We start from the raw sequence: 14,640 nt of genomic DNA, 5'->3' as shown, positions 1-14,640 counted from the left end.
GTATAACTGTCCTCTCTGCTACGGCCTGTATAACTGTCCTCTCTGCTACGGCCTGTATAACTGTCCTCTCTGCTACGGCCTGTATAACTGTCCTCTCTGCTACGGCCTGTATAACTGTCCTCTCTGCTACGGCCTGTATAACTGTCCTCTCTGCTACGGCCTGTATAACTGTCCTCTCTGCTACGGCCTGTATAACTGTCCTCTCTGCTACAACCTGTATTTATGTCTTCTCTGCTACGGCCTGTATAACTGTCCTCTCTGCTACGGCCTGTATAACTGTCCTCTCTGCTACGGCCTGTATAACTGTCCTCTCTGCTACGGCCTGTATAACTGTCCTCTCTGCTACGGCCTGTATAACTGTCCTCTCTGCTACGGCCTGTATAACTGTCCTCTCTGCTACGGCCTGTATAATTGGCCTCTCTGCTACGGCCTGTATAACTGTCCTCTCTGCTACGGCCTGTATAACTGTCCTCTCTGCTACGGCCTGTATAACTGTCCTCTCTGCTACGGCCTGTATAACTGTCCTCTCTGCTACGGCCTGTATAACTGTCCTCTCTGCTACGGCCTGTATAACTGTCCTCTCTGCTACGGCCTGTATAACTGTCCTCTCTGCTACAGCCTGTATAACTGTCCTCTCTGCTACGGCCTGTATAACTGTCCTCTCTGCTACAGCCTGTATAACTGTCCTCTCTGCTACGGCCTGTATAACTGTCCTCTCTGCTACGGCCTGTATAACTGTCCTCTCTGCTACAGCCTGTATAACTGTCCTCTCTGCTACAGCCTGTTTAATTGTCCTCTCTGCTACAGCCTGTATAACTGTCCTCTCTGCTACGGCCTGTATAACTGCCCTCTCTGCTACGGCCTGTATAACTGCCCTCTCTGCTACAGCCTGTATAACTGCCCTCTCTGCTACAGCCTGTATAACTGCCCTCTCTGCTACAACCTGTATAACTGCCCTCTCTGCTACAACCTGTATAACTGTCCTCTCTGCTACGGCCTGTATAACTGTCCTCTCTGCTACGGCCTGTATAACTGTCCTCTCTGCTACAGCCTGTATAACTGTCCTCTCTGCTACACTCTCTGCTACTGCCCGTATAACTGCCCTCTCTGCTACAGCCTGTATAACTGCCCTCTCTGCTACAACCTGTATAACTGCCCTCTCTGCTACAACCTGTATAACTGTCCTCTCTGCTACGGCCTGTATAACTGTCCTCTCTGCTACGGCCTGTATAACTGTCCTCTCTGCTACGGCCTGTATAACTGTCCTCTCTGCTACGGCCTGTATAACTGTCCTCTCTGCTACAGCCTGTATAACTGTCCTCTCTGCTACACTCTCTGCTACTGCCCGTATAACTGCCCTCTCTGCTACTGCCCGTACAACTGCCCTCTCTGCTACTGCCTGTACAACTGCCCTCTCTGCTACTGCCCGTATAACTGCCCTCTCTGCTACTGCCTGTATAACTGCCCTCTCTGCTACTGCCCGTATAACTGCCCTCTCTGCTACAGCCTGTATAACTGCCCTCTCTGCTACAACCTGTATAACGGACCTATGTGCTACAGGCTTTATTACTCCCCTCTCTGCTACAGTCTGTATTACATTCTCTTTTGCTGATCTTATTGCTTCTTAGTTACTTTTTGCGTGTACTACTATACTTGACTATACTAGTGGTGGCTGGATAGTGTAACGGTTAAGGGCTCTGCCTCTGACACAGGAGACCAGGGTTCGAAGCTCGGCTCTGCCTGTTCAGTAAGCCAGCACCTATTCAGTAGGAGACCTTAGGCAACTCTCCCTAACACTGCTACTGCCTATAGAGCGCGTCCTAGTGGCTGCAGCTCTGGCGCTTTGAGTCCGCCAGGAGAAAAGCGCGATATAAATGTTCTGTGTTTGCTTTGTTTGTTTGACATCTGCCTTTATGTCTGATCTATTTTCTTTTGTTTCCTCTGCTACAGCCTATTTTTTTAGTCACTTTCTGACTCCAGCCATTTTTATCCTAGGAAGTATGCACAGGTTTTTTCTTTCATATACTTTTATATACTTTAAGGCACCAGTAATGTGTGGTGCATGCTGGGGTTGCGTTGGCGTCAGAGCAGGCCGTGCAGGCGCCGTCCTTCTGATCCTGGTTGCAGTCAGGTGGGGTTTGACGTCAGCGGAGGGCTTGCACGCTGCCACTTGTGCCACTTGACAGACTGTGGTGAAGGAAGTTGTAGCATTTGTGGTCGCTTCTCTTTCTGGGCTTCCTGTTTCTCTTATCTTTGGTCGTTTCTATGGTAGCGTTAACTCTTCCGGCCCCACCATAAAATTAATTTTATCCAGGCACCAAATCTGTAAGGGTATGATTTCAATCGCTGTGGTTTGCAAGATTTAGTCACAGAGGACATATGTTCCTGATCTGTATCCCATGTGATTTAGCTCCACCCTAAAGTGATGGTTCCATTTTTGGCTGGAGAACCAGAGGGTTAAATTGAAGGGAACACGAGTTGAGAGGGATATGGCGGCTGCCATATTTATTTCCTTTTGAGCAATACCAGTTGCCCAGCTGTACTCCTGATCCTCTGCCGCTAATACTTTTAGCCATAGACCCTGAACAAGCATGCAGCAAATCAGGTACTCTGTACTTACTGAAATAGCCATATGCTTGTTCCAGGGTTTTGACTCAAACTTCTTATGCCAGAAGATCATTAGGGCTGCCAGGCAACTGGCATTGTTTAGAAGGAAATAACGATGGCAGCCTCCATACTCTCGCCTCAGGTTCCCTTTAACTGCTGGCTTTTGAGCGTGTCTAGGACACTGTCGGTGAGGTCTCGGGTTGTGTCTAAACAAGGTGTATCTTAAAAGAAACCTGAAGTAAGGGGGTTGTGGAGGCAGCCATATTTATTCTATTTAAAACAATACCAGTTTACTGCAGCCAAATAGATCAGCAGGACTGCCAGGCATGTCTGACTCACACACCTGAAACAAGCATGCCATTAATCCAGTCTCACTTCAGTCAGAAACCTCTTCTGAATGCTTGTTAAGGGTCTATGGCTAAAATTAGACACACAGGTTTAGCAAAACAGCCAGGCAATGTGCATTGTTTTAAAGGAAATGTCCACGCCCATAGCCCTCTCACTTCAGGGGTGCAATAAAATATCTGATACACTTTGTCATCCATGTATATGAGAAGGTGCAAAGTCGAGGTTTCGTGCCTCAGTTTGCACTTCCTCAAGACTATTCTCCTCTCTGTTGTTGTCTGCAATTTCGAGCCCCGACACATGTTGTATTCTAAGAGTGATCGATTCTTTCCTCGATCACCAATGCTGTAATTACCCAAACAACTTTGAATGTGAAAAACACTCCAGACTTTAATGGAGATTGGGGGGTGTTTTTCTGTTACCTAATGATATTAATAAGTTGAACAGTTGTCTAAAGAACTGGTCAAAAGTGTTCTAGGTATGTTAGAAATGGACCTGAGGTGAGAGGTCGATGGAGGCTGCCATATTTTATTTCCTTTTAAACAATACCAGTTACCTGGTTTTATGTTAATCATTATGAAAATTTGAAATGTAAATGGACTAATCCGATCTTACAGTGGAAGCATTCAATTGTTCCATTTTCAAAATGCATAGATTTGCAGTAAGAACTGCATAATAATTATGCATCAACTCGGAATCCTTTGCATATCTCAAGTAAAAGTAGAAAATTGGCACTGAGAAAACGTTGTACTAAATGCTTTTTAGACATCTGTGGCACAGGAATATGGGGGCACAAATGCCTACAGGCATCCGTGGCACAGGAAAATGGGGGCATAAACGCCTACAGACATCTGTGGCACAGGAATATGGGGGCACAAATGCCTACAGACATCTGTGGCACAGGAATATGGGGGCACAAACTCCTACAGACAACTGTGGCACAGGAATATGGGGGCACAAACACCTACAGACATCTGTGGCACAGGAATATGGGGGCACAAACTCCTACAGACATCCGTGGTACAGGTATATGGGGCACAAACTCCTACAGACATCTGTGGCACATAATATGGGGCACAAACACCTACACACATCTGTGGCACAGGAATATGGGGGCACAAACACCTACAGACATCTGTGGCACAGGAATATGGGGGCACAAACGCCTACAGACATCCGTGGCACAGGAATATGGGGGCACAAACTCCTACAGACATCCGTGGTACAGGTATATGGGGCACAAACTCCTACAGACATCTGTGGCACATAATATGGGGCACAAACACCTACACACATCTGTGGCACAGGAATATGGGGGCACAAACACCTACAGACATCCGGGGCACAAACGCCTACAGACATCTGTGGCACAGGAATATGGGGCATAAACGCCTACAGACATCTGTGGCACAGGAATATGGGGGCACAAACGCCTACAGACATCCGGGGCACAAACGCCTACAGACATCTGTGGCACAGGAATATGGGGCATAAACGCCTACAGACATCCGTGGCACAGGAATATGGGGCACAAACTCCTACAGACATCTGTGGCACAGGAATATGGGGCATAAACGCCTACAGACATCTGTGGCACAGGAATATGGGGGCACAAACGCCTACAGACATCCGTGGCACAGGAATATGGGGGCACAAACTCCTACACACATCTGTGGCACATAATATGGGGCACAAACACCTACAGACATCTGTGGCACAGGAATATGGGGGCACAAACTCCTACAGACATCTGTGGCACAGGAATATGGGGCACAAACGCCTACAGACATCCGTGACACAGGAATATGGGGGCACAAACACCTACAGACATCCGTGGCACAGGAATATGGGGGCACAAACTCCTACAGACATCCGTGGCACAGGAATATGGGGGCACAAACGCCTACAGACATCTGTGGCACAGGAATTTGGGGGCACAAACGCCTACAGACATCCGTGGCACAGGAATATGGGGGCACAAATGCCTACAGACATCCGTGGCACAGGAATATGGGGGCACAAACTCCTACAGTCATCTGTGGCACAGGAATATGGGGCACAAACGCCTACAGACATCCGTGGCACAGGAATATGGGGGCACAAACGCCTACAGACATCCGTGGCACAGGAATATGGGGGCACAAACGCCTACAGACATCCGTGGCACAGGAATATGGGGGCACAAACGCCTACAGACATCTGTGGCACAGGAATATGGGGCACAAACGCCTAAAGACATCCGTGGCACAGGAATATGGGGTCACAAACGGCTACAGACATCCATGGCACAGGAATATGGGGGCAAAACTGCCTACAGAGGCATCCGTGGCGTTTGGACGCAGAAACATAGAAGCAACTATAGATGTTCACAGCCATCTAAAGGTGCACATTCATTGGGGCAGCAGATTGAATCTGATCAGAGAAGGATCTATTGCTGCCACGCATCTGCACAGCGTAAAATCTATTGGAAATCTGTGCAGCCGCATCGGTCTGCCGGGCCTTTAATGTATACCCCCGAACCTGTGGCAGGTGTTGCAGTGTAGTTGTGGCTCACCTGTCCGCCAGCACACCTCCTCCTCCAAGTCTTTTGCCATTGCCACTGGGGGCACTTGTACCCCGAGACGCCCGCTGCATATATTTGACAGTACTACATGTGGTTGGGTCACGGGGATACAGGAGTCGTGCCAGCGGACAGGATGCCAACGGATCAAAGAGTTCACTTCCTGACTTGCGTCAGGAAGTGAAAAAATAGAATCGTTCTGCAAAAGCGCTTTGAAAAGCGATGTACACAAAATCGTAGCGCGCAGGTATGTGCTGGGAGAAGGGAAAAATCGCTCGCAAAAACGCTGGCGTATGCGATTTTTAAATGTCAACAAAGCCTTAGGGTTTTAGCAGGCCAGAACTCAGAACTTCCTCTCTGTTCTAAAAGATAAGCAACAGCATAACCTTTAAAGAAAACATTTCTTCGTTACAACTTGTATACCTTCCACAGAGATTCTTCAGTGTGGTTACTTCCTTGTTTGCTGGGAACACCGAGAGGGTTAACTTCCTATGTTTTTATATTAGTTCAGAATTCAGCAGAGTCGGCTGACAGCTCAGGTTACACTGGGTCATTTATTGCCGATGAGGGGGAATTAGACAGGCTGTTCTCTACAAATACACACAGGGTAGATTTTCTCAGTGTTTTTCCTTCTCTCCTGTGCAAGAGTTCAGGTGCACTTTAAGGTCTCCAAATGTTGGTCAGATCAGGATGTATCCTCACAGTTCAGGGGGGGCGACCCCCACCCTGACGTAGCCAGACAGCTGGCTAGACCTACAGTATACATTATATATACTTGTATAAGTTCAGCAGGAGGAAGGAGGAGAGACAAAGGAACATAGTGAGCCCGAAGGTTCCCAGAAAATCAGGAAGTGACATGCGCGTGTTGCTCAGTAGAGGAAGGAGCAGAGGAACTTTCTCAAGAGCTTGCAATTGATGAGGAGCGGCAGAGCATTATGCATTGTGGGGCTGGCTAAAAGGGAGGAAACCGCTTAGTATGGATTTCACATGTGCAGGTCGGTCGCTGTATGTATTGTGCTTTATGTGTATTTGTAAGGGAGGAAGCTTGGAGCTTTGTGTATTGTCCCGGGCGGGGATGGGGGGGGGGGGGGGGGTGATGACAAGGTGACCGGGGGGGGGGGGGGGGGGACCGGGATATGTTGTTGTAGTAATGTGAATGTATACGAGCTGTAACTGGATGTCACTCTGGGACAGGAACCGTGGTGTACCAATAGGGGGTGCAGAGATTGTGACTGCACCGGGGCCCTTGGGCCACTGGGGCCCACCCCTCAACTGCAGTATTAGCTCTCTATTGGTCCTGTGCTGGTAATAATCACTTCTGTTAATACTTTGAATAGTAGTAATCGTTAACAAGCTGTTCCCCATCCCCTTGCACCCCTGACACTGTGTTTGTCCTTGGAAGGTTTTCATGCGTCATATCAATTGTTATGTATAGAGTGCTTTGTGGGGCCTCATGTAAAACCTGCACTGGGGCCCAAAGCTTCTTGGCTACACCACTGGGCCGGAATGTGTAAAATTCAGGTTCTCTTCATTGTAAGAATATTTTTGACAGCTATTATGGCGGGTGAGGATTGCTGGAACTTGTAGTCCACTGACAGCTAGTCAGCCCAGCCTGCCCGTCAGTTGAGCTTTAGACTTCCCGTTACACAGGGGTCTCAGCAGCTGCATTCTCCACTCCCCCTCCTGCCACTTTTGGGATGGGGTTGGGGGATCAAACTCCTCTTGGTGGAAGAGGAGTGAGACTCTGGGCAGGTCATAGCCGGTGGCTACGGACACCACCCCAAGTCCTGCTGTTACATTTCACAGAGGGCGTTGCCCCCCCTCTTCAGATTAACCACGGTGTTTATAAAGGGTTAATCATCTGACTCTGTATCTGAAGGAAAGATGGGGACTTCCTATTGGGCACCTGATGGAGTTTTGCTGCCACTTGATGTCAGACTTTATGCTTTCTGTAGCTGCTGCGTGGTCTGGATGAAGTAGGATTTTGGCAGAAATTGGACCACTCAGAGCAGAGTCTCTGGCAGGAATCCTCAGGACCCCGCCTTGTGCCCCTCACTGACTGGATTATAATTTTATCAATCCCTGCTCTGATGCAATGGACTATGTTATCGGACCATCAGGAATGGGAGATGTTTATAGAGTCGGTAGCGTTGGGTAGAAATGGGATCTGTTTTGATAGAGTGCCCAGATACCACCCTGGCAAGGACTTAGCCCAGCATGGAGTGTGTATGTTCTTGGCCAAGTCACGCTAGTCTTCTATTTTTGGCGGCCGTTTTGTTGTTTTTCTCCCAACCAGCTAACCCTAAGGGCTGGTTCACACGGTTGTTTTTGCTGCATTTCGGACGCTATGTTTTTTGGGATCTACCGCCGTCCCATACAAGTGAATGGGAGCGTTTAGGGCTGGCTTTTGCAGGCTTCCATGAAAGCCTGGCGGTTGATACTGGCATCACGTGTCCCGAAAGCTACATGTTGCTTTCAGAGGCGGTAAACAAAGAGAAACCAGCGTAGGGACCTGAACCGCTAGCCTTGAAGACTTTGCAAAAGCCTTCAAAAGCTAGCGTTCAAACACTGGCGTTTAAATGCCGGTGTTTGAACGCAGTGCCGAGCTAATGCTCGGCAGACGTCCATGTGAGCCAGCCCTTACGCATCTTCCACACTGGTTCTTCTGCCTCTTCTAACACCCCTCTTGGGATTTACCTTTTAACCTCGGCCTCACCTTAACCCCTTCCTGGCTCCTCGCCCATTACCGATACAATCTCCCAAACGAGTGATCATCAGATCGGGCACTGTTGATGGTACCGATCAATCATGAACAATCAATATATTGAAAGATCCATCGATCCATTTTCAGATCGATTCCCCTAAAGGCATTGCTTCGTTTAGGACATAGTACCATTAATGGGCACCTTATCTGCTACAGCTTTGAAAACAAAGAAAACCTAGAGAATCCCCCATGAGGAGATGGGCCAGTCTGCTTATTTTTATGGCTATTGTGGTCTTTTAATGGACAAGCCATCTGCTGCACAGCTGTTTTTAACGGCTTCATTGTCTGTTTTGTGTTTCCTCCAGCAATATGTAATGGTCCTATAGGTCGACTGGCTTTCCATAAAACATCCAGAACTGGGGATGTTACATCTTGAGATAAGGGACGGTTGGTTACATGAATAAAGGCATAATAATCCACACACATTTATCATTGTTTCAAGGAACAAGTTGACTGTGTGTGTGTGTGTGTATGTGTGTGTGTATGTGTGTGTGTGTGTATATATAATATGCGCCAACCTCTTAGGTAGCACTAAACAAATACCCAGTATATAAGCTCGTTATAATAAACTCCAAGGGACCAGGAAAAGTGGTTTACTATATCAAAAGTGTTTTACTATATCAGAAATTGTTCTAGAAATGGCCCAGCATGCCCTGGTACCTTCTCTGCTGCAAAGGACCAACTCTGTTCTCCCATTGGAGGTGTACAAGCACTTGCACATTTGAGGGACAACAGGGATAAGTATAGCTCAGGGCTGCATAGCCAGGCTGGACAAATTGCTGGTACAGTATCCTGGGCACTCCTGGGACTTGCAGCATCAGCCTGAGGAGAGCAGCAGACTATGGGTTTCACAATGACATATGATGCATGCACCACCTACTGTTTACTATATCCAGAGTCAGAATCCGGTAGGGGCCAAAAAACACGTTTACTATAACAAAAGTTCTATTATATCTGGATTTACTATACCAGGCGTTGCTCCCATAGACTTATAATGTAGTTTTACCAGGACCTGGAGAGAGAGTTTACTATACCCAAATGTTTATTATAACAAGGTTATACTGTAGTATATAATACAGTAAAGTGGGTAGACAAACAAGGACGTCTTGTACAGTGCACATATGGATGGGACAGCACAGTGCATATTGCAATCTTTCGGGGCTGAAGGAGTCATTTTGCTGTCCTTGCAAAAAAATAGTGCTTTTAGCTTTGAAACTCCTGTCTGCTGTCTCTTTTTTCCCCTGCACTGCCCCGCCCATTGATGTCCTTCTGTCCAGTAGCAGAGCTTCTGGGCGGGAGGAAGTCAAGTAACAGATATTGCTCTCACTTCCTGTAGCATTCTGCAGTATGTCGTCTATAAAAAAGGGTTTTGACATTCGTAGTCTCTTGGGAATAGTTTGCAGTTCCTACAATTGAATAATTATTGAACATTTTTAATGTACGAAATTTTAAAGCAACGTGATATGCCAGTGCAGCCATTTTCTTTAAACGACATGGTTTTGGTTTTGTTTTGTTTTTTTGTATAATTAGAGTGTGTCATGTTGTATTGAGTATGTGGGGAAAAGCAAGGATACATGAGGCATGAAAGTCTAATCTCTCACCAAATCTTAGTGAATCTCTGTAGGGTACCAAATCTCACTGAATCTTTGTTGTCTACTAAATCTCACTGAATCATACCAAATCTCAGACAATCTATGTAGAGTACTAAATTTAAGAGGTTGACTGCAAAAAAAAAAACAAACACTGAGTTTTTTTTTACTTTTCAGAGAGTCGTGGCGGTTTGGTGCTATATAGAGACTTGCTGAGATTGGACAGCCTGAAGAGGTTCCCTGAGATTTGGTACTCTAGGGAGGTTGCCTGAGATGTGGTACTCTAGAGAGATTGGCTGAGAGTTGTGCCCTACATACAGTAGCTTTGCTGACATTTGGTACTCTGTGGAGTTTGGTCACTCTGGTGACTTGGAGGCACTGGTTTCAGTGCTCTGCATAGATCTTATATGCCGATCGGGCCTGCGCTGGCTGCCTCTTACAGATTCTCAATACAATCTGTTCGGCAATCTGGCCTGTATTGGCAAACACAGCTGAAGTCAGTGTAATGAGCAGACACATGTCTGCAAACATACGGGACGCCGTGGTGCTGTGTCAAGTCCGTCTCCGCAAGCGATTTATGCTTCAATGAAAACGTGCAGAATTGGACATGTGTTGCAGCAGATAAACGACGGGGACATCACTGCATAGATTCTGCCCTCACCCCCACGAGTATACTATTATTATTAAATATATCGTTTTCATATTATTTTATAGTATATAGCACCAACCCCTTTTCAGCGCTTTAGAGTCCTGTCACTGACAATGACTCTCACAATCTAATCCTACCCTAGTCATATGTCCATCGTAGTCTAGGTCCAATTTGGGGGAAGTCAATTAACTTATTTGTATGTTTTGGGATGCGTGAGGAAACCAGAGCTACTGGGGGAAACCCACACAGACATGGGGAGAACATACAAACTCTGTGCAGAAAGTTCCCTGGCTGAGATTTGAACCAGGGACCATGGTGCCCATGTATACCCAGCTTTGCTCCGCCCACATCGGCCATAAACTGGTGAATGCATTGCCATTACATAGTTATTTAAGTTGAAAAAAGACATATGTCCATCGAGTTCAGCCAGAAAACAAAGTACAACACCAACCTGCTCCCTCACACATATCCCCGTTGATCCAGAGGAAGGCAAAAAACCCTTACAAGGCATGGTCCCATTAGCCCCAAAAGGGAAAAAATTAATTCCCGACTCCAGATGGCAATAAGATAAAATCCCTGGATCAACACCACTAGTAATTATAGCCATGGATGTCTTTCATCGCAAGGAAAGCATCTAAGCCCCCTTAAAACGCAGATATAGAATTTCCCATAACTACTTCCTGTGGCAATGCATTCCACATCTTAATCACTCTTACTGTAAAGAACCCTTTCCTAAATAAATGGCTAAAACGTTTTTCCTCCATAGGCAGATCGTGTCCTCTATTCCTTTGTGAAAACCTAGGGACAAAAAGCTCATCGGCCAAGCTTTTATATTGCCCTTATTGTTTTTAAAGAACACTTGAAGTGAGAGGGATATGGAAGCTGCCATGTATTTCACCTTCTAACCTAAACAATGCATATTGCCTGGCTGTCCTGCTGATCCTCTGCCTCTAATACTTTCAGCCGTAGCCCCTGAACAAGCATGCAGCAGATAAGATGTTTCTGACATTATTGTCAGATCTGACAGGATTAGCTGCATGCTTGTTTCAGGTGTGTGATTCAGACACTACTGCAGCCAAATAGACCAGCAGGACTGCCAGGGAACTGGTATTTCTCACGTCAAGTAGCATACTTTATTACCATATTTATTAGGCCCCTTGTGGCAGCCTCTTGCCATGGTATAACATCAAATTTCAGAAGAAAACAAATTAACCTATCAGTAAAGATGTGAATTTAGAGGGATATGGAGGCTGCCATACTTATTTCTTGTTAAACAATACCAGTCTCCTGGCAGTCCTGCTGATCTCTTTGGCTTCAGTAATGTCTGAATCGTACACCTGAAACAAGCATGCAGCTAATCCAGTCAGACATCAGTCAGAGCACCTGATCTGCATGCTTGTTCAGGGTCTATAACTTATGCTGGGGATACACCATGAGATTTTTTTGGCAGATAGATGGTTTGATAGATAATTTCCGACAGGTCCAATCTTTTTTTCGATCGTTTTTCTGATCGATTTTTCATAGAAGTGAAGGGAAATCAATTGGAAAAACAATGAGAGAATTGATTGGACAGGAAATCTGATAACCTTCTTGCTGACCGGCTAACGCCGATGGGCGTGGCCGCGGCGGCAGCCCCAGGACCGCCTAATGCCGATTGGCGTCAAGTCCTGGGGCTCTGTTTTGCAGGAGATCGCGCTCAGGCTGTTAGCACATCTCCTGCTAGAGGGATGGAACTCTGTCCTGCCTTCAGCCTGCGAGCGGCAATCACCGCTCCGGAGACTGTAAAGACGGCGAAACCGCCATCCATTTACATGTACAGCGCTGCGATCGGCAGCAGCCGTGTGACAAAGCTGTCCCCTCCTGAGGCTGGGGAGTGATCGGCTGTCATAGGCTGAAGCCTATGACAGCTGATCACGCTGATTGGCTGGTGGGGGGAGGGAGGGAGCAGGGATACAAAAAAAAGTCATTTTGATTAAAAAAGAAGTTAACATAAATATTGATTTAAAAAAGACACGGGGGGGGGGGGGGCGCATCAGACCCCACCAACAGAGAGCTCTGTTGGTGGGGAGAAAAGGGGGGGGGATCACTAGTGCGCTATGTTGTGCGGCCCTGCAGCTTGGCCTTAAAGCTGCAGTGGCCAATTTAACTAAACATAGCCTGGTCTTTAGAAGGGTTTAGCACTGTAGTCCTAAAGTAGTTAAAAATCTCATCGTGTGTTCCCAGCATAACAGTAATAGAGACGGAGGTTTCAGGACAGCCAGGCAATCTGTATTGTTTAAAAGGTAAAGTTTATTTTTTACATGTGTGTATCGCAAGCCACCCCAGGATAATCCGCCACTCTCACACCCCCCTTCCCCCGATCTGACGTTACTCAGGAAAGGAAGATTTCTTCTTAGGAAGTCACTCTGTCACCACAGGATGTCATAATCACTTCTCTGCCAACACCCCTCGCTGCTTTTTGTCACTTGCGTCCCGGAGACCCTGACTGCCGGCCAGCAACCAACACTTCCCCGATGGGCATCGGAGAGCGGCGACAGCAGACGCACCCGCTGGGAGAGCAGGCCAGAGCATGCAAGGTGGGTGCGACCAGAATTGGGATCGTTCTCGGTGGCCACGCACCATTCACTGCAAACCAAGCAATTCTCAGCAAATCAAATCTGCCCGAGATCTCCTGCTAAACCAGTTTTCATGGTCTGATCCATCAGAAATAGGACCAGAGATGTCGAGAATTTTAATTTGGATTTGCGCCGACCGATCGTTTTTGTATTGCATCAATCAGCGAAAAAACGCATGCGGTAGCAATTCTGATTGTATTGGCAGAAAAAAAAACCCCTGTGTTTGAAATTGCACTGCAATTCAGTTATATGAGCGCTTACCTACACAATCTTTTCCTAGCAATCAAAATCTGTTGGCCTTGCTACTATACGGGTGTGGTAAAATTGATCAGTGATTGGTCAATCAATATTGGATGTGTGTATGCACCCTAAATTCCTGCTTGCTATGAGGTTTGGTGGTTCCCTTTATCGTTTGCTGCGTTTATATCCGGTGGTAAGGTGCGTATGCGTTAATGATTTTTTGCGTGCGTTTTCTGAAAACTTCATATGGCTATTACTATTGTCACTGTAATTACCATTTCTGTATTTTGTACCAACTCTGTATTTTGTATATTGGTGTACACCATTGTCTGGATTATTATGTACACCACGTTGGTTTCTTACCTTGTACAGCGTCACGGAATATGTTGGCGCTTTATAAATCAATAATAATAGGGCTGATTATAGTGCTGTAAGTTTCATTTTCCCCAATAGAGTTAAGTTTAGTGGTGAGCTACAAACAGATGGGGATAACTGTCATTAGAACAATGCTTTTGTGATTGTTTCGGGTGACCGTTAACACCTGATCACTGCTGTCTTCCCAGCAGACCCTTCTGTCATGTGGAGAGGGGAGGGTGCAGCAGGAAATACGATCTGCGGGTCGCTGAAGGGGGGCCTCAGACTTTTTTTTTGGGGGGGGGGGGCCTGTATTTGTACTGAACACTGCTTTCGGGCTGAGCACATGGATGAGTTTGCGTTCAGATTTAGGCAGTTTTCAATGCTTGTATATAAAGTGAGGACAGATGTGTAGTTTTGGTGGGGATCGCGTTATCTTGAGGTTTGTGTGCGTTGGGGTATTACTTGGGTGAGGAGTAAATGTATTATCAGGCTTTAGTGAGTATGTGAATCTATACAAATGGTTTGTTTGCTTTGCATTGCACTGTACAGCCCCAAATCATCATCTCATGATCTTGCTTAACTAAAGCCCTGTACACGCTTTCAATTATGATTGGCCAATCACTAAATTTAGGTTAGGAACGCACTAGGCAGAAACACTAGCATTGCGGAAAAGGCACATAATGCAAGTCAATGGGCGCAGGAAAAAAACGCATATGCGTTCTGCAATGTGTGTTTCTAAAAACGCAGAACTCACCGCATAAACTCATCTAAAACACAACTAATGTATGTCAGTGGTGACGCATAGGGATAGCGTTTTATTGCGTTTTGCATGCTTTTTTTTATATGCTTTTTTTTTATGCATGATGTATTTCCACTTCCAGATGACTTTCTAGTGATTCCTAGTGACACATATA

At 46.4% G+C, this 14,640-nt stretch overlaps 1 protein-coding gene across 6 annotated transcripts in view; it reads left to right on the top strand.

Moving 5' to 3' along the window:
* RGS19 (regulator of G protein signaling 19) overlaps window positions 1-14,640 on the top strand; it is a 72,959-nt gene that overhangs the window by 25,855 nt on the left and 32,464 nt on the right. The window contains exon 1 of one of the 6 annotated variants that reach the window (XM_068261848.1): window positions 6,411-6,507. The exons of 4 other annotated variants lie outside the window; for them this stretch is intronic. Coding sequence is in view for 1 of the 2 variants with exons in the window: in XM_068261845.1 (XP_068117946.1) it covers window positions 13,028-13,090 (63 nt within the window). In the remaining variant the exon portion in view is untranslated. Of the gene's footprint in view, window positions 1-6,410; window positions 6,508-12,963; window positions 13,091-14,640 lie in introns of those variants that run through there. One more of the 6 variants, XM_068261845.1, reaches the window with a different exon arrangement.

Source organism: Hyperolius riggenbachi, chromosome 12 (genome assembly GCF_040937935.1).
Source record: "Hyperolius riggenbachi isolate aHypRig1 chromosome 12, aHypRig1.pri, whole genome shotgun sequence".
NCBI lineage: Eukaryota > Metazoa > Chordata > Amphibia > Anura > Hyperoliidae > Hyperolius > Hyperolius riggenbachi.
Note: the sequence above shows the minus strand (reverse complement) of the source record. Positions and strands in the feature narration are given on the sequence as shown.